Below are 25,081 nucleotides of genomic sequence, written 5' to 3' on the forward strand. Positions count from 1 at the left end.
TGGGTGGGGAGCTCGGATGATGAAATCTACATAACTAACCATGGCTTACGAGACCCCCATTACGAAGACCGTCCAAACAAATTGATTACTGGCCACGTTTCCTTGTCATTGAGACCAAAGATAACACACCTTTGAAGCTGGACCCATTTGCTGTGTCTAAGGGTATCCATGGCATTGCTGGCGAAGTAAAGAACGTTAGAAGATTACGTTCTGCTGCGCTGTTGATTGAGTGCGCCAGAAAGCAACAGTCAACCAACCTTTTGAATATCGACACTTTTGTTGGTACTCCGGTTACTGTCACGGCGCACAAACACCTCAACACCAGTAAGGGAATAGTGCGAGATCGTGATCGATTGCTGGCAGACATGTCTGACCTTGATATCGTTTCCGAGATGAAAGATCAGGGTGTACTATATGTCGAACGCTTCTCAACCCGTAAAAACAACACAACCATAAAAACCAACACGTATCCTTCTCTTCACCTACTGCTCCAAAGTCACTTAAGGCAGGATACTGTAATCTGAATGTTGATACATACATTCCGAATCCGCTGAGGTGCTTCAAGTGCCAAAAAATCGGTCACGGTGTAAATACGTGCACATTGTCTGTTGTGTGTGCTCATCGTAGTTAAAAAACACACACAACAGAAGATTGTAACAGCCATGTTAAAAAGTGCACAAACTGCGTAGGGGATCACCCATCTTTCTCTAAGGAATGTCCTGTGTGGAAACAACAAATGGCCATTAATCGAAGAAAGTTTACACAAAACATCAGTTTTCCAGATACAAAGAAAATAGTCCAGAGCTCAGTACAAACAGAAAGGTATGCTTCCGTTGCCAGACCAAACCCAGAAGCAGCATCCACAATTAAGAAATTATCTGCAAGCTGTCAGAAAAAACTTGACTTGGGTGAACACGGATTCCCCTCAACCTTTGTCACCTGCCATATCTACTCAAACTGCAGAATCACTTCCTGGCACATCTCAGATTCAATCAGCAACATCCTCTGATCATGACATATCTTCTCAGTCATCAACAAGGTCTCAAACCAGTAAAACACAAACTAAAAAGCCAGATACTCTGAAAAGGCTAAGCGGCAGAGCCCCAAAAGGTTCAGAGAATAAAATCCAAATTTTCAACAAATATGGATCACTCGAAGACATGGACGTGTCTGAAAACGTCCCTTGTAGGGCACACAGCCTGTCGCCCACCCAAAATGTGCGGGGTAGATCCCCAATAAATCCTCCCAAAAGATAGGTTATCAGAATGATATTATTCAGTGGAATTGCAGAGGACTAAGGACTAATTTTAATGAATTGCAGCTTTTAATCCAGGATTTTACACTGTCAGCAATCCGTCTTCAGGAAACATATTTAAAACACACTGCTACTCTTGACCTCCGTCATTTCAATGCATATCATTATTTTTCACCTCCAGGTGATAGGGCAAGTGGAGGATCATCAATCTTGGTACGGCAAAATGTTATATAGCGCTTAAAACAAATCTACAAGCAATAGCTGTGCGACTTACATTACAAGTTGCGTTTACGCTTTGTTCATTGTATATTCCACCTTCAACCACTGTCCAGTTAACTGATCTACAAGCTCTTTACAATGAACTTCCTAAGCCCTGTTTAATCATGGGCGATTTAAATGGCCACAACCCACTCTGGGGTGGTACTACTACGAACACCAAAGATAAATGTCTTGAGGATTTTCTTTCAAATAATGATCTCTGTATTTACAATGACGGGTCACAAACATATTTACATCCTGGCACAAGGACATATTCAGCTCTTGATTTATCAGTTACTGACTCTAATCTTTTAAATGAATTTGAATGGGTGGTTCATGATGACCTGTGTGGGAGCAACCATTTCCCTACAATACTGAAGTCAGTGAACCCAAATGATATACCTCCATCATCACGATGGAACTTTAAAAAGGCAAACTGAATCTCTCTGTACTGGCAAACTTAATCCCGAACGTTTTATTGACGTCCCTGATGTTATTGAATGTTTTTCAGATGTACTCATTGACATTGCTGACGAGTGTATCCCAAAGTCTTCTGCAGTTCAACACATAAGAAAACCATGGTGCACTGATGAATACAAACAGGCTAGGAAGGCAAGGAAAATAGCAGAGACATTATTTCCGTCGCCATCCTATAGTGCATAATTTAAATAAATTTAAAATTTAAGATTTTAAATGCTAAAGCACGACATACCTTTAAACAGAATTATGGAACAATTATGTATCCAAAATAAATTCTCGGACACCCATGTCCAAGGTATGGAACATGGTCCAGAAAAGCAAAAGTAAAGGTACTAAATCTACTGTCCATCATCTTAAACATGGAGATCAGTTACTTACGGATAAATCAGATATCGCAAATAAATTGGGTGAAACCCTCTCTAAACACTCTTCCTCTTCTAACTATGTACCTAAATTCCAGCAGTATAAAAAACAACAACAAAATAAAACTATTAATTTTAACTCTAATAATGGGGAAGATTATAATGAAACGTTTTCTATTCATGAACTCCATACTGCTCTTGATCAAGCTCATGCCACTGCTACAGGAGCTGATAACATACATTATCAACTCCTGAAGCATTTACCAGAATCCTGTTTAGAGACGCTCTTATCAATATTTGATGATATTTGGACATCCCGGAAATTTCCTTCTTCATGGCGTGACGCTATAGTGATACCAATACCTAAACCTGGACGTGATCATACGGATCCATCCAATCATCGTCCGATTTCATTAACTAGCTGTGTTTGCAAGACCATGGAACGCATGATAAATAATCGACTTGTTTGGTACTTGGAAACAAATAACCTTATCACAGATATACAGTGTGGTTTCCGTAAAAACAGAAGTACTGTCGATAACTTAGTGCGTTTAGAATCATTTGTAAAAAACGCGTTGATTAATAAACAACATGCTGTCTCTATCTTTTTTTGATCTCGAGAAGGCATATGACACAACCTGGAAGTATGGCATTCTGAGAGATCTACATGATTTCGGTTTGCGTGGTCGTTTGCCTCAATTCATAGGCAATTTCATACAATTTCAAGTCTGCGTGGGTTCTACCCTGTCTGATCATTACATTCAGGATCAGGGTGTTCCACAAGGCAGTGTTTTGTCAGTCACACGTTTTATTCTAAAGATAAACAGTTTATCTAAAGTTTTAAACGATTCAATTGATGGATCGTTATTCGTGGATGATTTTAATATTCCTTGTCGTTGGAAAAATATGCATACTATTGAACGACAATTGCAGTTGTGTTTAAACAAAATTAATAAATGGTGTCTTGAAAACGACTTTAAATTTTCTAAATCGGAAACTAATTGCATACATTTTTGTCGTAAATACAAACCACACAAAGACCCTGAACTATCTGTAGATGGCACTCCCATTAAAGTTGTCAAGGAAGCCAAGTTCTAGGGATTAATTTTCGATTCATATTTGACCTTTTTGCCTCATATTAAATCCCTAAAAGCCAAATGCTTGAAGGCACTCGATTTATTAAAGGTTGTTTCTAATTCAAAGTGGGGAGGGGATCAGACTACCCTCCTTCACTTATATAGATCACTCATCCGCTCAAAACTTGATTGTGGCTCCATCGTATATGGTGGAGCCTGCAAAAGCAACCTGAAACTATTACATTCTGTCCATCACCAAGGTCTAAGACTTTGTCTTGGTTCCTTCAGAACTTCACCTATAGACAGTCTCTACGTTGAGGCCGATGAACCATCACTTACACAACGTCGTATTAAATTATCCTTACAATACATCACTAAATTATACTCTAATGAATCTAACCCTGCATATAACTGTATTTTCAATCCCCTTTATGAGGATTTGTACGACAAGAAGTCTTCTCTTGTTCCACCTCTAGGGCACCGAATTAAACCATTTCTTTCTACGGCCGGCGTTGAGCTGGAAAACATAGCTCCCTGCCGTCATCGTTCTTCTCCTCCTTGGCAGTTGGTTAGGCCACAAGGTGACCTAACATTAACTACATTTAAAAAATCAGAAACGAATGAATTACAATATAAACAATATAATCAACTAAAACATAAATATTGCAAATATAAATCCTTATTTACAGATGGGTCCAAGGACGGTGGCGCTGTGGCTTGTGCCACTGTCATTGGATCCAGAACAATATCTTTTAGATTACCAGATAATAGCTCTATTTTTACAGCAGAAGCTAATGCCATATTAACAGCTTTTAAATATATTCAAAGACACCCTAAATGTAAACAATATATAATCTATTCAGACTCTCTTTCCTGTCTTCAGGCTATTAAAAATTTATCATGTAAACATCCACTTTTAATTGACATTATTGAATTTTATAATAATCTTGCTACTGACCAATACGACATCGTCTTCTGTTGGTTACCAAGCCACGTAGGCATTTCAGGTAACAAACTCTTGCTGCCAAGGCAGATCAACAAATCTGTGACACCACTTCTTATCCCATACTCTGATTATAAAGCTAACATTAGATCTTTTATCCGTGATCTGATGCAGAAGACGTGGGACACCCAGGTAGGCATCAATAAATTACATGAAATAAAACCTTACATTGGTTATTCCTACTCGGGTTGTCAGTCCAGATTTGAAGAGGTGATCATGCGGCGATGTCGTATTGGCCATACAAGATACACTCATTCATACCTATTGAAAGGTGTGGATCCTTCGTTTTGCATCCCTTGTGATGAGAGAACCACAGTCAAGCATATCCTGCTTGACTGTGTTGAATTCTCCATCACAAGGGATGAATATTTCAATGTCAAAACAATTAAGGACCTTTTTAACAGCGTGAGTTCTCATTTAATTCTTGGATTTTTAAAAGAAATTGATTTCATCATTGAATTTTGATTAATATGTTCTGCATTTTAAGTCATGGTAGTTTAGATTAGTAACTTGAACTGTTAGTGGCTGTACCCTCGAAGGGGGTTGAAGTACCGTAAAATTATTGTTCTCCTGAGAGGGTACGTAAGTCCCAAAACATTTCATGTACGTTTAGACTTCCACTTTTTTTAATCGTAGTATATGTGTATTTTTAATTTTTGCCTAGATGTGACTAAATTGCTAACAGCTGAGGGGATGATGTAAATCCAATTAGGGTCCGTGCAGGTAGCAAAAATAATGTACGTCCCCATGGCCCCTAGTATGGTGATCTACCTTTGTTGGCAAACTATAGCCTGATTTTATTGTTCGAAGGAAAATTAGTATTAACTTTCCACACTAGTTTTAATCCCAATTGTGATATTCTAGTTGTTTTACTGTCCCTCGTTGACAGGTCTTTATAGTATCCATATATTTCATTTCAGTATTGAACGTTCTCGTCACAATATGGCTGAGATATTGCCGATGTGACGTTAACTATTAACTTACTCACTCACTTACCTTCAGTTGTTGGCAATCTATAGCCCATTTTTATATTGTATTGTCCTCTATTGATACATTGTTGTAGGTATAGTTACTAGTTTTACATTCTTGTCTGTGATATTCTAGTTCTTTTAGTGCCCTTTGTTGACAGGTTTTTATAATACAAATGTATTCCATTTCAGTGTTTTTCCCGTCACGATATGGTTGAGATACTGCCGATGTGACGTTAAATATTAACTCACTCAGTCACTCACTCAAAAGACACCTACCACCAGTAGTCACAACTTCAACCAATACATATGCATCAGAATCCCCGTAGCCATTTCTAGCTTGTAGTCGGAACATGTAAATCGGCCCTCGTGTAAGACCAGTCACTTCTATCACCATCATCTCGCCTTTCTCATCATATGAATTGTAAGCAGCCCACGTTCTCGTAGCAAACTGACGATACTCAATGAGAAACGTCTGAGTGCGTCCACCATTGAAGCCAGGCAGCCAGGACAACCATATTGACGACGACGTTGCATTATCCAGATCTCGAAACTGTGTAGGTGTCTGTGGTGGTCCCCACACAGACAAATATGGAAATATTGGGATCATTGACACCATTTTGTTGCCGTGGATGTAAAAATCAATTGAAGGTAAAATGAAAACAGTACGTAATAAAACATACGAATTAATGAACACACAAAAAACCTGATGCGCAAAGTTATATCTGGTACGCTTCAACGGTAAATCTGAAACACAGCTTCAGACACTATGCTGACAGTGTATGTCACTTGACCGCCTACACCATTGCCCACTGTCAGACTATAGTAACCGAAGTCTTGCTGCTGGAGGTTAGTAAGGTGTAGTCTGGCAGTGACTGAGATGTCTGAAACCGGGCTGGAGGAACCAGTGAGGTTCTGGCTGGTGCTGATGGATCTACTCCAGTTGAATTTATGAAGGGGGATGGCCAGGATTGACACAGACACAGTCACGTCACCACGCAGTGTAGCGGCGAACCTGAGTTCCTGGTAAACTGAGTCATCAAGTCGTGGAGGACCTGATTACATGTAGAGAACAATATAGACGCGAGAACAACAGCTTACCAAGTAATACAGGAAGGGAAAAACAAATTGGCAACTGGTAATATGACTGATTCAGTAGATAAAATAGTAATTTTATGTACGTACTCCAAAACAATAATCGGAATTGTTGTTGAGGAGTTGTTATGTTCCATCTCACTAAACGTCTACGTTGCAGAAATAACACGCATATACAGCAGGTTACTCACACATAGAAGGATACCCGATACCCGCAGTCAAGCGAACATATTATGTGCTACTACAAACTACTCACATTTTACTAGCAACTCCACCGTCTGGGTGACAGGTGCTCCGATGTTTTTGATGGCAGTACAGGAGTGGTTCCCTCTTTGTCTACATACTGCTGACTCCAGTACGTATGTTGCTGTCAGGGAGTTATCTGCCCTTGTCAACTCCTCAGTTCCATTTAGTAATCTAATGACTGACCTTGGGTTACTGTCGATCTGGAATCTAAAGGTCATTGTATCAGACTCGTTAACTGTCACTGAGCCACTGTGAGAGTTGACAGTAAATATTGTAATGCCAGCTGGGTCTGAAAATATGAAACGCTACATAATAGTCATTGTATTGGCTGTACACTGACTTCAGCATTACCTGAAAGAGGCATACCCTTCCGTAAATGCGTACTATACGATAACACAATCACTACACACACTCTCTCAATGATCATCAACAGTGCTGTAACATGGTCACCAGTGTAGACTATATACTTACACTGAACATCAACACTGACTGTAGCACCGTCACTACTCCCGTGTGTATTAGAAGGCTGACATTTGTAGGAGCCTATCTTGGATCTGTCAGTCTGTCCTTGGAGCACCGGGTCTACAGAGGGTGGAGCATCGGACTGATGGAAGAGCCCGGTGTTCTGTCACAGTGTAAGAGGAGGTGGAAGGAGTCATGGAGATCTGGCAGGGACCGTGTGGAATAAGTGAGTGGGTTAATTTATATTTTACGTCACATCGGCAAGATTGCAGCCATATCGTGACGAGAACACTTAACACTGATATATATTCTAAAAACAGTATCGACGAAGGACAATAAAACAACTAGAATATCACAATATGAGTAAATACTACTGTGGAAAGTAAAAAACTAATATCGCTATTTAGACAATACAATATACAAACAGGCTATATTGAAGGAAGATCACCATGCTAGGGACATGGGGACTTACGGTACCTTTGCTACCTACATGGACCCGCCTGGATGACATTGTGGCAGTTATACTGACTGTGCGATATATAACATGACATACACATATGGTAACATCAGACACTTAATGGAACATAGAAACGGCTGTATAGAACACACTAAAACATGTGATTAACAGCTTGTTTAAAACGTTCAAAGTCCGCCGTCCCACAATAATGGAATTAATGTGTAGCCATGGAAACGAATAATAGAACCGATAAAAGTACGAGAACTCATGAATTCTTTCCCACGTTTCTTCACAAGGTTTGCGTGACATTCTGGAAATAAATAAAGGAACTCACACTGAGGCTCCATGTTGTACACCTGGATCCACTCTGACTCCAGACCCTGACTTTCTTTCGCTCGATATCTGTAGCCGTGACTGTCCCGGGAACTCACTGTGAATGTGTATGAAGAACCGGGAGAGGCAACTGTAATGTCAGTGTTGTCACGCTGCCAGGGGTAGGTCAAGGTCAGACCGTAGTCGGCTGGGAGAGTAGTAGAGGTGGAGCTGCAGGTCAGTTTTATCGTATGTACATCAAGTATCGTGTGCACATCACGTATTAGGCAATACTCATATATGTAAACAGTAGTTTTATATACAACCCTGCAGGAATGTCACAGAAGAGTCTGGAAACGTCACACGCATTACACAGGCTCTTGTTGCGGGGTCATTTTTTGATGAGATTGTTCATGTTAACTCAAGGGAAGATACCCGTTCGTCTTTCACTCGTAATGAATGGTACACGGTATTACTTCATTTTTGTGTCGGTCGTATATTATTTCTTCAAACGTTTTCATTATGCTTCACTTTTACAACTGTGGTGTGTATGGCTGTCTTTCTTTACTGTTCCAGGATGACAGTGAATATGAGCGATCACAGTGGTCAACGTAACAAATATTGAATCATATATAACAATGTAGAGATTTGCACAGAGAGTGTTGTTGTATGAATCGGATGGACAAATGTGCATTAACTGAAGAAGGGTTGAAGACATGTTAACTTTCTCTCAAATAACACAACAGTATATTGGTTACGAATCATTGCATCACGCTGTATGCATAACAGTATGTCACCTGGATCTGTCACATAGTGTTGATACATTTCCCACCCCACAGGCATTGCGTTAAAGGAATGAAAACGATCAAATGTTATAACTGGATAACTTGATTCTGGCATGTTTGAGGAAGTAGAGGTATTCCCTTGCTTATTGCCGTTTACAATATCTGGACATAGACGCATTGTCAATCAAAGTCACTTGAGCAGTGTCATTCTTGTCTCACACCCTGTAATTCCCCATGTCCCTGGTACGTTCAGTCTGTTGGCGATCTGTAGCCTGGTTGTTTTACACTGTATCGTTGTATGTATTAAACAATGTTATAATAACATGTTGGTTTTAAACCAAATCTGTTGATATTCTAGTGTTTTAGCGTCCCCTTCGATGATTGGTTTATTGTATATATTATTTGCTTTTAATGTACAGACTGATGTCGTAATGATACGACTGAAACATTGCCGATGTGATGTTGAATGACTCACTCACTCCATACCGGTGCGAACAGATGAAGGCGACTTTGGTGTTGTGAATTAGGGGATTATACTTTGCATGTCCCTTTAAATACTCACACTCACACCAGTGGGAGGAGTGTTAGTCTATCACGTAAAGATGATTCGTACACAGCCAACATGTATACCAGCAGAGACCGGTTCAACGTACACGAGTATATAACGTGTTAGTCCTACACACTGCCATGAATCGAACAAGCGCTCACAGCTGACAAGTTCAACATAGCGAAAGAAGTAAGACGCATTAGATGTTATGTGATGCCGATAGAAGACACACATTATACATACCTACTGGGGCTTGTGGTTGTCAGGTATACACCGTCGTCATGTGTAATAGGGTAGGTGAACACAGAAGTAATGTATAGGTGTATGCACGCATCACTCGCTTCCAGATTGTATTTAAATATAGCTCTGTCTAGTACTCCGTTATGCTATATGTGTCAGAGATTTTGACAGTGTGCTGACAGGTACAGAAGCACCTCTCACATACACATATGCACGTAAACCTCCATTGGTGTGTACACATTAACCTATGTATGAAAGTTTCGAACGCTATTATTCAAAAATACAAATATACTTTCCTGTTGCCCCACTTGCCCATTTACCCTGCATCCTGTGTCTGCTGTTAGAGAGTGATTGTACAAGAATCCGCCACCGCCAGTCGTAACCCATAAATGTCCTTCAACGTTGACAAAGACAATATTCACATAGGCTTCGAACAGTTCATTCATTCACAGAAAACTACTCCTGTCTCACCCCCTGTAGGCCACTTGCGTCACTTCATACGAAGTTCAGTTCATATGTACTGACGGTCAATCTTGTCAGTAACAAATAGCTGTTACTTGTAGACTGGACCGATCTCACTATTACTTGTAGATAGGTCTTGTTATTATCTGTAGACCAGTCTCGTTATTACTTGTAGACGGGTCTCGTTATTACTTGTAGACCGATCTCGTTGTTATGTGTAGACAGGTGTTGTTGTTGCTTGTAGCCAGGTCTCTTCTCTTCATATGTATATGAATGAGAGGCAGTTGTGCTGTGGTATGTGGTATGTGATACAAATGACACTTGTCTACCTACACTTCCTGGCAGGTCTGTATCTGGTTGGGTAATGCATAGCTGGAAACCTATTCCTGTGATTGCGACCGTTGTTATTGGTAACTCACTTCCTAGATGTGTTGATTGTGCTGGTTGTTATTTGTGGAGTTTCCATGGTTACCAGCTTGGTATAATACTCCCACAGTACGTTGATATTAATGACGACTTGACGAGGGACAGACTGAAGAATCCCCCTTGTATATCCCTGAGTCATGAATGGTAAACGTGTGATGCTTTGTGCATTGGTTCACCTCTATGAGGCAAATAAACACATATTTAGGCCTTTATTGCACTGGTATATGACTTTATTGCATTGCCATTCAAACTCCAACTCTACCTAAGACCATGACGGAATTAATATTTATGGCAACAAAATATATTTTCTGTTAAAACCACATTTGGCTGGTCAGTTGATTCCTAGATCAGAGGTCTCTGGGATGATGTCCAAACGTTAGCCATCACCATGATCAGGACCTGCAAAGAACAAAGTATACGATAAAGTTCATTAAACGTACAGAAAGACGATAATAACTGAATGTATCATACACTACCTATCAAAAGTTTACCTTGACTTGGAGCACACCTTACATGTTATGTATGCATATATGATTAAATTGAGAAACTGATTGCAAACCTTTTGCAGGATTATGCATCAAATTGTTAAAGAGAATGTGGAAAATAACGTGCATGTGAGTAGCTGAGTTTTGGTGTAAAGTATTGTAAAGACTTTGCCAATTGTCAATACTTTTCATCATATGCTGAACTCATGACAATACTCGTTTCAGCTTCAGTAGAACATTTTGCTAAATCTAGATTAGAACAGTTGATACAGTTGTAAGTGGATACAGTTACACTACTGAGTCTAAAGTTTTTGATATTCCATTGTGCTGGAACAGAAGTGAATACATGTGATGATGAGCACTGACGTTATAGGAATTTATGAAAAAGGCTGATCCATGATATGACCATGGCGATGATGAAGATATTAATGACATTTAAGAAACTGTTGATCCATAGCAATGAAATGCGATTAGAATCACCAGGTGTGTTTCCCGGTTTGGTTACCTTGAGAATGTGAGCCAGTGTTCTGGTATGGCGATGCCCTGATGGATTCATAAGTCAAATGATGCTCTGATGGAGTCTCTGCCACGCCGTCATGGGAACTTGTATCTGCTGCAGCATCTGATGAAGACATAATTGAACACATACTTCAAAATCAAATTCGAAATGTAATTACAAGCAGAGGCTAAACGGTTCACCCCAAGAACTCAATTAGCCAAATATGGGTCGAACTCGGAGGTTGGTTCCACTGTTACAGATGTATCGAGTGTATTTGAGGGCATAAGATCGTCTAAACCACATGCAGAACACGTTTTGGACAAACGAGCGTATGTATGTAATATAGACATTGGAGGCCATGGCATTGTGCTGTTTAAAGAGTTACGGACAAGAAATAGTTCCGTTTTTACAAGTGTGTAGCTCCCCTGTCATTGAGTGTACAGTGGAAACAATTAGCATTCTGGAATTGCCAGTTGCTGACCAGGCAGTCTCAGGAATATACATTAAATGTTTTTTTCTTGAAAACTAAGTTTCAGTTTTCACCGGGTAGGTTTGGTTTGAAAATAAACCCCATCGAGATGAAATCTTTGAATTGTTTTCAAGAGAACTTTTGCCCAGAGGTGAAACTCAATATGACACAAAGTATGGGAATTGTGGAAGCTCGGGGGCTGATGGTTTCAGCACATTTTGGAAGATAGGGACGCAGACAAATTGTGAAAAACACGGCCAAAACCTTCAATCGTGTATGCCAGATTCCCTGTTAGCTGCATGGGTCCTACACTTGAAAATGTAGGGATTCTGATTCCTGATTTGTGCCAACAGTTTTTGAAGTCTTTGAACCAGTAGTTTTTGAGGTTATTAGCCTGGATACTGTTAGCATAATTCTGAATTATCTGCCGTGAGTCCAGAGTTTTTGGTGCAATAAACTTTAGCCCTATGCGTACCTGTTTGAAGCGATTCTGAGAGCTGGTCCAGGAGATAAGTATGGTACAAGATAGGCCGGTAGAGTAATCAATAGAAATAATCCGAACGATTACCATAGGCCTCCTTGCCTTATTGTATTGAGTCCTGATTACCACTCACCTCATATGTGCCCCAACAATCAGAGAGCACAGCCACATAAATACTTGAGGTCAGTCTTTTTTAAATGACATGCATCTACCTTTTGTGTTCTCATACATCTTCAACTCGGTGTACTGTTGTTTTTCTGATTCCTCATCCAAATGTGAATACTGCGCTTGAACATTGACCTGATCTGAAACACATTGTGATTTCATGCTAATAGATACAGAGATAATTGTGACATCACAATGAAGGAACATATCCACTAATCAACACTTACCTAATGACGAATATGCCTTTTCGTCCATTTCCACAGGTTGGCTGGAACTACAAAATAGCATTAGGTATGTTTCTAACAATTGACCAGTAGTATAAATCCTCAATATGTGAAACGTAGATGTGGTTAAATAATTGCACGTTACTGAGTACTAAACTTTGAAGTGTATATTACCTTTTCCGAGCACCTGAAAAACAAGAATAAGAACACAATGGCATACAGTGAGAATCAAACACATCACATGGTACACCAACCGTACAAAAAGACCTAACACTGAGGATGGTAACGTTAACTGTAAATTACTGCGGATACATAACATAACCATACATACATTAAATACAGTAGCAATAGAAATGAAAAGAACTCTTTCACAATCTTGAAATGAGATGATTTACGTATGAAGGCAATATCACGGAGCATACTCCTTGGAGAAGACTGAATGTAAATATTGTTATGAAAAGTATAACAAGTTAACAGCACGACATTAAATATATACCTTTTGAATTATTTCCGATCCTGTACCCTTTTCGGTACAACACCATTAGAACAGTTCCTCCAACGAGCAGGGTAAGAAGGAAGGTTCCTACTGTCGCACCTGCTACTACCTGTGTATAGGTAAACGCAGCATCAGGCTTTGGCTGGGCTGGTGGATCTACAATGGGATATTCGCTAAACCATTCTTTCGAATCTTTGTTAATTGTGCATGCTCCCATTTGTCGCAGGATCCATGACTGTATTATTATTTGCACACACGTATTGTCATAATTACATTTGTTCAGTTATGGAGTCATTTGCGGTCTCTTTTTTAAACACGCAACACTGTGAAAAATTTCGTGAAATCTAATTATCGGATCGGGGATCTGTACGTTTTCATTGTTCAGTTGATGAGTTTTTCAAAAGATATTTACCGGAGAAGTCCTCACTAAGTGACACCTACCTCCAGCAGTCGTAGCTTCTACAAAGACATATCTGTTAGAATCGCCATAGTCATTTTCAGCTTGCAGCCGAAATATATATATCTCTCCAGATATAAGGCCAGTCACTTCATCCACCATCATCTTGTCTGAGTCAGCATAAGATTTATGGAAAGTCCACGTTCTCGTAGCAAACTGACGATACTCGATCATGAAAGTCTGAGTGCGTCCACCATTGAAGCCAGGCAGCCACGACAACCATACCGACGACGTTGTTGCATTATCCAGATCTCGAAACTGTGTAGGTGTCTGTGGTGGTCCTTGCGACAGATTAAGTAGAAATTATTGTCACCGTTTTATCTTAAAATGCAGCTGCAATGCTGGTTTTGGTGATAGTAGTAGAGAAGGCTATTCAGACACACATGAGTAGTTAAATCCGGAATTCATGATGTACAAGGTGATATATGAGAAACCGACCTGCAGGCTCAATGCTGACTGTGTATGTCACTGAACCGCCAACACCATTGTCCACTGTAAGACTGTATTCCCCGAAGTCCTGCTGCTTGAGGTTAGTAAGGTGTACTCTGGCAATGACTGAGATGTCTGAGACAGGGCTGGAGAAACCAGTGAGGTTCTGGTTGGTCCTGTTGGATCTACTCCAGGTGAATGTAGGAAGTGGGTAAGCCAGGACTGACATAGACACAGTCACGTCACTACCCAGTCCAGCGGCGAACTTGAGTTGCTTGGATAGTGAGTCACCAAGTCGTGGAGAACCTGGTTACAGGCAAAGGACACCACAGACAATAGGTCGGGAACAAATAATGACCAGGTCACTCTAGATCTAAACTGGAAAAAGGAAGTTCAGCCTGACAGCTGATATTCCATATACAACTCCCAAAACAATAGCAAAATGGGTGATTGCATTTTAAATATCTTTACTAGCTGTTCATGTTGCTTGCAATATCATGTGTAAAGCAAAACACCACATTTAAAGGTAACTGCTTTAAGCTACTACATCCAGTACTACTACCCCTATGTATAGTCATCTTGCTGCTACTCTCTCTACCGCTACCATTACTATACATCAACAACTAATAGTAGAATTTCTACTGTATATAAACAATAACTCACATTTGACCAGCAACTCCACCCTCTTGGTGACTGGTTCGCCGACGTTGTTACTGGCAATACAGGAGTAGTTCCCTCTTTGTCTACAGTCGGTTGAGTCCATTGTATATAATGCTGCCGTTGAATTATCTCTCATTGTCAACTCCTCAGTTCCATTCAATAACCTGATGACTGACCTTGGATTCCCAACATTATCCAACTCACATCTGAAGGTTACTGAATCAGACTCATTGACAGTCACTGATCCACTGACAGAGTTGGCAGTCAGCATGCTTATACTTGCATGATCTGGAAAAATGACAATCAGTTGATACAGTATATTATGTTCTTGATTTATAAGACGTCGGCAAATATGGCTTGGAACATCTCCAGGCGTGAGACAATCATAAGGGTGTGTCCAGCTATCCACGTGACAAAGGGAAGTGGTCAAAATGGTTTGGGATGCCAACAAGCCCTATAATGGCCATCACAGATGATATTAACAATGCTCATTGAACAGGCCTTGATGAAAGCATCTCTGTATAACCATTCAGAAAGGAAGTCCAGCTGAACGGGAAACGGGACTGGTCTTTCCTGCCATAACGTCAGTGTTGTCTGACCCGGGGCGTTTGAGACAGTTCTGCTAATGCTTATGTGAGTTTATCTCCCGTTGCGTGAAGACAATCACTTCTTTGAAAATCACTTCTTACTTTGGATACTTAGTCTAGGCCTATTTTGCAAGCACGCTTGCCAACTATTGTAGTGAGGTGAATATCATCAACACTGTCGTGGATGTTACAAGCACGGCTTGCTTTGGAATATGTGCACTTGAACATGTTTTGTTGATTGTTAATGGCATTCCTTAATCAGACAATACTCACATGTGACATCCACTAAAACACCTGAGCTGTCATCAACCCCGTGTGTATTGGACGCTTGACACTTGTAGGATCCTGTCTGTGACCTGTCAGCCACCGGGAGAATCAGTGTAGCTCCATCACTGTGTGATGTCCCATCCTTGAACCACTTGTAGGTACATGTAGGTCTGCAGGTGGATGAACATAGGATAGGTGGTACACTCTCTTGACCTTCCCTTTTGGTGTACGACAGAGTGGAGGGTTGTAGTGTCACAGCGTAGGGGCCATCTGTCAGAAAGGAAGAACAGTAAAACAGACTGAACCAATGTATGTACACAGGTCGCTGAACACAGGATGCTTGGTACACTCTCTTGACCTTCCCTCCAGGTGTAGGACAATTGTGTTGTACTGTCACGCCATTGGGGCTATCTGTCAGAAAGGAAGAAGTGAGAAACAGATTAAACTAATGTATGTACACTCAGGTGTAGGACCACAGGACAATCTCCTGACCTTCCCTCCTTGTGTATGACAGAGTGGAGAGTTGTCTGTTTATTCTTTATCGTGACAGTCAGCAATATTCCAGCCATGTGGCCATGTGGCCATGTGGCGGGCTGTAGGGTCACACTTTAAGGACCATCCGTCTGACAGGCAGAACGGTGAAACAGATGAAACCAATGTATATATCCGCATACCGCTGCATTAATGACTTTTAGACCTGTGAAGATCTGGGTTAGGGTTGATCTTCAGTTATCAATGCTTGTCGAAAGGGGCTGACTTGTTTGACATATCTGAACGTATCTCATTATAGATCGATCCTGATGTTGACCGATGATGGATTGTCTGGACTCGTGTATTCACAGCCCGACAGACCGAGTGCGAAGAAATCTATACCCATTCACTAATGACTTTTAGTTTCCAACTCTTCTATTTTCCCTCATATTAACCGCTTCAAAATCACCATATCTGAAAATATGACCGTCAACAAAAAAACGACCAAGTACCCCATGCAACTTATCGGCAAGATGGTTTGTTTCTAATGTAGAATAGTGGTATGAATTGCATTTTGAGGCTCCATGTTGTACTCCTGGCTCGTTCAAAGTCCGGGAAAGTAATATGTAGCCATGGAAACGGAAAAGGGAGCACATGAAAGTACAAGGGCTCCTGATTATTTCCCAAGTTTCTTCACAAGGTATGTTTTACACTCTGTGTGACATTCTTGAAATGAATACAGAAACTCACACTGAGGCTCCATGTTGTACGCCTGGCTCCATTCGGACTCCAGACCCTGACTTTCTCTTGTTCTACATCTGTAGCTGTGACTGCCTCGGGAGCTCACAGTGAAGGCGTAGGGTGAACCAGGGGAGGTAACTGATATGTCAGTGTTGTCACGCTGCCAGGTGTAGATCAGGGTCAGACCATGGTCAGCTGGGAGTGTGTTAGAGGTGGAGCTGCAGGTCAAGATCACTTGTCTTCCGAACATAGGGGATGATGGTCCACTGATAGTTGGCTTGGTGGGTTGACCTGAAAATGATAGTGTCTTTCACGTATGCTGAACACCTTTTTCAAATGGTTGGGAAAAGGTCAGTTCAAAGGGTTACTTTCAAAGCGAAAACCTGTAAGTGATGACAATAACCGTAACACGTGTGACGTAGGGGTATTGTACTAATTAAAGGGATCATCCGTCGCATGTTTACACCTGACTAAAACAAATGGAATTATAAATAAATATAAACTGCCCGAACACAAAGACGGAAAAGCACCGAGAATTTAAGACGTATGTTTATGATTTAACAACGTAACAAGTGAACAAAGATGTACATAATGTGCCTTTACAGACTGTTTGCAATTATTTAAACTATCAGTTGGCAATAAACATACTCGAAGTTCTGAATTTTAAGAATGCTGGCTGATTGGTCTAAAGGGATAATATTAGCAAGAATACTAGCAAGAAATAATATATGTGTTTTGAAAACACTCCGACCATGTACTTGAAATTTCGTGAGATCTCAGAAACGGTCCGAGCTCTGTGAAAACATTCAACATTTCAACGTTATACTACATAGAGAGTGTAAAGAAAGACTTGACTATTCAGGGCTTTTGGTAATAAATGTGGTGAGGATAGGTATACTTACACCGATTCTCTAAACACAAAAATGTATTTCGTGACACTTGAAAGCAAGAAAGATGTAATCTGAGTTTACATGGAAAACTATATGTATAATGCAAGACTTCGTCCCAAGTACCATCACCGTAAACAGTGAAGAAAACATTCAAACAAGAGGTAGCCTTCTCTATGGGCATGGGTTGTGCGCCCACCCTTTTTCTTTTTGCTTATGAATAAGAACATCGGCTCGGGTTGTCAAAATCAACACAAAGTAAATTTCCCGAACAGTTCTAACTCTCCAAATGTCTTGACGATGAAATATATCTTTCAATAATTTTGAAAAAAGCCAATTCACATGTACAGTTAAACTCAGAGACATTGTATATTTTCTGTTCAAAGTGAAATGTGAAACGAGATGTTTAACAATACACTACAATGTTGTAAATGATGCCCCTTGTGGATAAAAATAATGGACCCCAAGGTGAACGTTGAAACAACAGCATCGTAGCTTTCATAACATGCAGTACAGACTTTATTAAAACGTGCCGAATAGACTTACAGTGCTGGTTCCCTGTTGCTGTTTAAGGGTTGTTTTCCCGGGAGTAGTGACACCCTGTACCCTGTGACGAAACCATGATCTTCATGGGACTCCTTGTGGTTTGACTAACATGTAACATCGATTGAAATAATATTCTACTGCCACATGTATCTACAACCATCTTGTGTCTCGTGCTACTGCCACACCTGTGTATGTATCATATCATGATGACTCATGAATGGAACGATTCCTATGCATTCTAAACACACGCCTCACTGAGAACAGCTTGTATTATATAATGTAAGTAGTTGGTTGTCCTTGTTTCATGGTTTGACAGACAAAGTCAAACATTTACTCACTCACACACTCTTACCTAGAACAACCAGCTTCTGTCCACACTGAGGTATGATGTCAGTTGGTCCATTCCTCCCACAGGTGTAGTTCCCTGCATCAGACCTGACAACACTACGTAGGTCAAAGGCCATGACCATGGGATCAGCACTCAGATTCCCGACGTAGGTGACACGAGCTGTGTAGTCAGGAGATACCTGGTGGTTATTGACTGTGTTGGCCAGTAGTACTGTAGCTCCAGATGGACTGATGACATACAGGGTAGTAAATCCCCCTGGTACAGCAGGCATCTGCCACCCGAAGCTGGCTGTGTCAGACTCCCTCACTAACACAGCACGGGACAGCTGGGATTGTACACCTGTGGGAAACATTGTCTTATATGTTCATTTGCACTGTGATGAGTGATGACGTAACGCTCAGTAGACGATGATTTCATGTGTCACATGACTTTTTCTCAAATATTGTTAATGAGGTTCCGATAATCAAGTTCGAAACGTTTCGTGACAGGCATATGCATGTTATTTGAAGCAAAAAAAAAGACGATGTTGTGATAACGACCATAAACAGATTTGCACGCTGCGTAATCGGACTTTAATAATGTCGGCAAATCCTCTTGTATACCGAAATCAGAGCAGTCAGATGTCATGCAAACCCTTTTACATATTGTTTTCATGTAAATATAATACAACCTATTACGCTCCAAGGCAATACGAAATGACAATATATCTTTGGTCGGTATCATGTCGGTTCTAAGCAAACAACGCTGATCCGTGTTTTGTGATCCGTTGGACAAGTTCTTCAACTGCTCTTCGTGTATTCTGATATGTAGTACTGTAGAAATAGCTATTGTATATGAAGAAAAATGCCAAAAACGAAACCCAAATTTATTTACAATATACCACTTAAAATAGAGATTACTCTGTAGACGCTATACAATGTATGTGTAAAGTGCAAGCCAGAAATAAAGCGAACATTTATTCTTAACAATGGCCGCTCATAAGTTATAAAAAATTGAACTGAAGATCTAGACACAGAATGCAACTGAAGTCATTACCAATGCAAATGTAAGGGATGCCAGCGCCAATCTACATTCAATTGCCTTCACTGTGGGTACTTGTACCTTGTTTCTCCAGATATTATGCCACTGATGTCTACGAGCGCTACGAACTGAGCAGATGCTCAGTTTCACAGAAACCCTCGGACAATGGAAATAGAACCACGGCAAAAGATAAAGATTGTGCATTTTGTGCATAGGGGTAATAGTGTTAGAAATACAACAATGAATATTGTATTTACCTTACCCGAACACATTGAGGTACGCGAAAGTTATTTGATGTGTAAGTAAACCTACCATTAATGACAATTCCTACAACACACATCATCAAACCTGCATGCAGGGATTCTGTGACAAAACTGGTCGATTTTTTCATGCCTCTGAAAAGTAAATGATTCTGGTTTAGTTTAAGAATCAGTATCAGTATCATCATTACATGTTTGGATTAATATTACTTTTAATACATGGATATATAGTTTTCCAGAATTCCACCACTCGTTGTATTCAGCATGTTCAGATCTAAATCTAAATGAAATCCGATTCCCTGAATAGGCTTCGGAAGTGGATCACGTGACACCATGTCGTCCGTGGTAAAAGTTAGATTAATCTCTCCATGTCGTGAGTGTAAAGTAACCCTTCTATGGTCCGCCTGTTTGTGTCAAACGTTTGACAGTGAGAGCTCATAATCTATGTTTACATGTAACAGCGGGCGGTTACCTGTTTATAAATACGAGGACTCTCGCTGGCACAGTGCCAAATCTGTATCTGCTGGGGACAATGGAGTTCATCGAAGAGTTAAACACGGTACCTATACGTACAGTTATTGCTGTTTCATAACTCCCCGAAGTGGACGCCCTGTACCTTACTCTTAACATCCTGTCTTTTATGTACCGAACCCTCTTGGATTCACTGTGTGTCACAACAACTGGGTCCTTGTCTGGGACTGTTTGCGCCGCGTGTCACAGGTACCCGCTAGATTGTGGCATTGACTAAAACAACACCTACCTGGATTCAGCTGGTGTGACCTTCAAATGTGTATCTTATCCTTGGAGAATCCAACCTACGTTTGGTGCAGACCCGAACAGAGTGCACCAATGATATCACACGTTATGCTTCCTCACTGCTTTCGGGTAGGACGGACTATTTTTAGACCAAATATGTGGTTGACCGATATGGACACATTTGTTCCATACTGATAACAGAACATTAGCCTTTTATACGAATGCAATAGGGCGTCCGCATCTAATTATGGGTATAATGTTCCATAAAATCCCACCAGCCAATATAATAATAAAACAGGCAGGCACAGAAACAGAATTGAATACGGACGCCATTGTGTGGAGAAATGAGACTAAAAAGTCACCATCCAATCCTCAGTGTAAAATGATATACTTAATTAACAGCTTAAGATGGTAAAACATATCCATGTCAAGCGTTATGCACATTTCACGCGAAACATGGACTATATGGCACTGTATTTCGGCCATATCCATTAAAGTATCTGGCACCTCTGGAAGTGGGGTGCCTCGTCGAATGACGGATCCCACTTGACAAGAGAATAGTGTCTCGGGTTTGACATGCTTGCCTGATTACTTTGACGCTGAGTTGATAGATACTACAAGACCTGATACTGACTAACTCTGTAAATATAATGTAATGGATACACTTTTGCTCTCAACGATTATCGTTGAAGTTCGGCGTGTTAGTCATCCACATCTTCAGATACATAAGCAGCAAACATTCCTAACTGATTCAAGATTTTGAAGGGCTTTTATATTTTCCCTTTCCTTTTCATACCGTATGCAGGTTGAGATAAGCCTACAAACAAGTACACAATTTCAGTTCATGTAAAGTCGAACGTACCGTTTGACAGACATTGAAAGTTACGTGGCATCATAGTCTGATTTTACATAAATCCACAAGGAGTTTTTCTGCGAAATGTCATCAGTGTTTAATAAGAAGTGAGAGTGATCGACATTGGTTTCAATACACGACAAAGCTCGTCGACTCATTGATGACGTAACTACTAAAGACAACGAATGACGTTAGACGTGATCCGTCACCATTCCTGTAAGAGATATTGTTCCAGTTGTTGAGCATTTACAGGTGACGCTGGTAGTCTTCTGATTAGTCAACAGAGGTAGTTCCATAAGTGTTCTATCAGATTCATTTCGGGAGAAAAAGCTGGTCACGCCAAAAACAACGATCTAAGCATTATGCAGAAAGTAATGGTCTGAGCGCTTCTGTGTTGTCTTGTGTTTTTGTATTTTCTGCTAGGATAACGTTAAACCGTTCAGCCATTAAATGCTTGGTAATCGCCCTGTTTACTACATTTTGTGTATTTCTGTGATATATACCGCCGACAAAAATACAGAAACTTACATATACTGGTACAGAAGCATCCAATAAAACGGCAGTACGTCTGAAGGGAAAATTCCCCATTAGGCATGGACAACGCGCACAGGACGAATGGATATCGATTTCAGCACAGGGGCTTGTATTGCTGAAAATAATAAGTCCTGGGTCCAGCAAGCCTACACTGATATCCATACACATATAAAGAAGGAAAGGGATATGACGTGCACAAATTTGTCGAACACCCCACTCTCGATTATGGGCGAATTCTGGGTGGGAAATTGTGGAACATACAGCCACAATTCTTACTGAAATAAAGTCAGATAAATTCCCCTTCGGATGAATCCAAAATTGTCAAAATCGGTGCCCTATGTACCGAGTAACTTTCCTTGGAACTGGGGAAAAGACAACTTTTCCATCTGTACACCAATAACCCGCCTACGAAAATCATCGCCTTTCGTGGTAGAATTACGATGTATTTCATTTTAAAACACCCGATCGGCGAAAAACATGGCATTACCGTCATCGCTACATATTCCGCTTTCGTTCTACAACCTCTCATATAAAATATGTTATTCTTTTACCTGCAATGCACGACTTTATTGGAAAATCAGCGGTATCGAGTGATCGAGTCCACCATGTTTGTCCTTCAGCCTCAATAGGCTCGCACCAATACAATATATTGCACCATGAAATAAAAATAATACTGGTGTTTTATTTTTGACAGTCAGAGAGCAGCTCGTCGTTGATGATCCCTTTCCTTCTTATATGTGTATGGATATCAGTGTGGGCCCAGGACATACTATTTTCAGCAAAACAAGTCCCCGTGGATTTCAGCAACCAAAAGAAACCTCTAAAAGAGCATCTGATCAACAGACCACCCAACTGTGTATTTAGTTCGCCAATACTCGCTAAACATGTTTTACTCCTAATGCAGGATATCATCCATTTATAAAACAGCCTCGCGTGATAACGCAATATTAGCGTCTCCTCACATGAACACATCTACTACAGAAAACCCATACATAATCAACATGTCAATCTATCCCGTCACTGTGAACAAAAGGTATGTATGTATGTATGTATGTATGTATGTATGTATGTATGTATGTATGTATGTATGTATGTATGTATGTATGTATGTATGTATGTATGTATGTATGGATGGATGGATGCATGCATGCAGGCATGCAGGCATGCATGTGTGTGTGTGTGTGTGTGCGTGCGTGTGTGTGTGTGTGCATGTATATATATGTTGTGTGTGTGTGTGTGGTGTGTGTGTGTCTATATATATATATATGTGCCAAACCAGAATCATGTCTCAGAATTACGTCTCTAAATGTTGCACTAAATTTGTATTTTATTTTCTTAGTTCTACTCAGATGTGGCATATAAACAAACATTTATCCACTGGGCAGTACTGTGCATGTTGGTGGCGAGACAGTAGACTGTATGATCAAGGTCACCTCTGACAGGATTGAGAACCATCGTATTGATGGCCTGCACAACACCTGACTGGGATGTTTGATATCCCACTTGAAACCAGTAGATTTGTTCTTGTACCACGTGATTTCGGGAGCGGGGTAACTGGCAGAACGCAAGGCCTTCAACAGCTCCAGCTTCATGATTAGCAGACGTGATGTTTGTCAGTGACACACTCTTGACAGCAACTGGAATGAAAGGGAATATGAAAAGGGAATATCATACATACCGACAATACAACAGGCATCTCAACAGCATGCATAAAGTTTCAGTATAGTATCTATCAGTTCACATGCTTACTGTCAGGATAGGAAGACGTAGAGTTGAGTTTAGACTGTGTGATTGATGCCTGACGGTAGTACTGTGAGTTCCTACCTTTGCTTGGTAGCTGGTTGTTGATGGTGGTTGTCCAGCCAGTGTATCCCTCTACTGCTGCTGGGCTGGAGGTCACACTGTTCCGTCTCTGCACAACGCCATAAACGGCGGTGGATTGGAGATTTGCTACGCGGGTGATAGATGCAGTAGTTCTAGTAAGGGTAACAGTGTTCAGAGGAAATAGAATAATTGGAATAATAACACAGCTTCATGAGGGTATGAAACTAAATATCTTTCGAGAAATTGAGTGTTGAAGTTTGAAAACACAGGTAATATGTCATCCACCTCACACACGTCGCAATTGAACCCAATGTCAACATGACAGATTTGCCAAGAACATCAGTGTGTATCTGGTTTCTGGCTCTGCCTCCAAACTGATAATCACACTCCCAGCTGAGTCTGTCCCTGCCGTACACGGCGTTCTTGATGGTGAGGGTGTAGTTGGTGGAGCTGGGGCAGGAGGTGGTGTAGTCAGATTGGACGCGGATAGAGGTGGAACTGCAACTACCCTGGTTTACTCTGTATGATAAAGTTCCATTCTGCCACTGCATAGTTGTATGTGAAGCTTCTGTGTAACACATCAGGGTACATTTCCCTCCTGCCTCCAAAGAAACTCCACATGATGACGTCAGCTGATAGTCCTGGGCAGAAGCTGAATGTTTCACAGAACGATGCTCAACGTGATTGACATACTCATTGTGGATAGGCTCCAGAATCCGAACATCATATTACTACCGTAGACAAAATCTCCCCACGTGGGTAAACCACTTATCCGACTTATTCGGTGCTCTTGTTGTTACTGACGTCATCTCTTGTGTCATATTATTTCGCGATGCTGGAAACACATTCATGGGGTAACAAATACCAGTCTATCACATTATGTGTCTTCGCGTGTCAGCCCCACACCTGTGCCCATGGGTTTCACCAAGGTAAATACAGACGTGAATCATGTCTGGTTTACCTCCTTCATCCAAGCTGTGACTCACGTACTATTTAACACAACGTTCAACAAACTCCATTCATATTATTAAACATTATTCTCGTTACCGTAGAGCTTAGGAAGCAAAGGTTTGGCTCATATTAAAGTTCACAAAACAAAATATTTCCTCATTTTGTCTGAAAGTCTAATGAAGTTTTCATTTTTTCGATTTTACCGTATGTTCCTAACTATTACACTCTCTGTGTAA

The 25,081-nt window shown here is 40.6% G+C and overlaps 1 protein-coding gene and 1 pseudogene across 1 annotated transcript; both read right to left on the reverse strand.

The window, feature by feature from the left end:
- Nucleotides 1-693: 693 nt before the first annotated feature.
- On the reverse strand, nt 694-10,474 carry LOC137296693 (protein turtle-like; annotated as a pseudogene).
- A 285-nt stretch (nt 10,475-10,759) lies between these two features.
- Nucleotides 10,760-18,834, reverse strand: LOC137296780 (nephrin-like). Its single transcript, XM_067828673.1, has 10 exons — nt 18,651-18,834; nt 16,875-17,156; nt 15,660-15,923; nt 14,803-15,087; nt 14,149-14,445; nt 13,695-13,991; nt 13,254-13,409; nt 12,581-12,673; nt 11,425-11,541; nt 10,760-10,833 (listed from the first exon to the last, which is right to left on the reverse strand). Exons 1-10 carry the CDS (start codon nt 18,766-18,768, stop codon nt 10,811-10,813), a joined length of 1,932 nt encoding a protein of 643 aa, XP_067684774.1. The 5' UTR covers nt 18,769-18,834; the 3' UTR covers nt 10,760-10,810.
- Nucleotides 18,835-25,081: the final 6,247 nt, after the last annotated feature.

This window comes from Haliotis asinina, chromosome 1 (genome assembly GCF_037392515.1).
Source record: "Haliotis asinina isolate JCU_RB_2024 chromosome 1, JCU_Hal_asi_v2, whole genome shotgun sequence".
In the NCBI taxonomy this organism is placed as follows: Eukaryota; Metazoa; Mollusca; class Gastropoda; order Lepetellida; family Haliotidae; genus Haliotis; species Haliotis asinina.

Excerpts from the sequence above, each read along its gene's own strand:
- LOC137296780 (XM_067828673.1), bottom strand. The coding sequence starts at position 18,768 with ATGGTCATGGCCTTTGACCTACGTAGTGTTGTCAGGTCTGATGCAGGG. Across the intron at positions 12,674-13,253 it reads GATCGGAAATAATTCAAAAG|ATCAGGTCAATGTTCAAGCG; the intron begins GTATATATTTAA and ends AATGTGTTTCAG. Across the intron at positions 11,542-12,580 it reads GATGTATGAGAACACAAAAG|ATGCTGCAGCAGATACAAGT; the intron begins GTAGATGCATGT and ends TGTCTTCATCAG.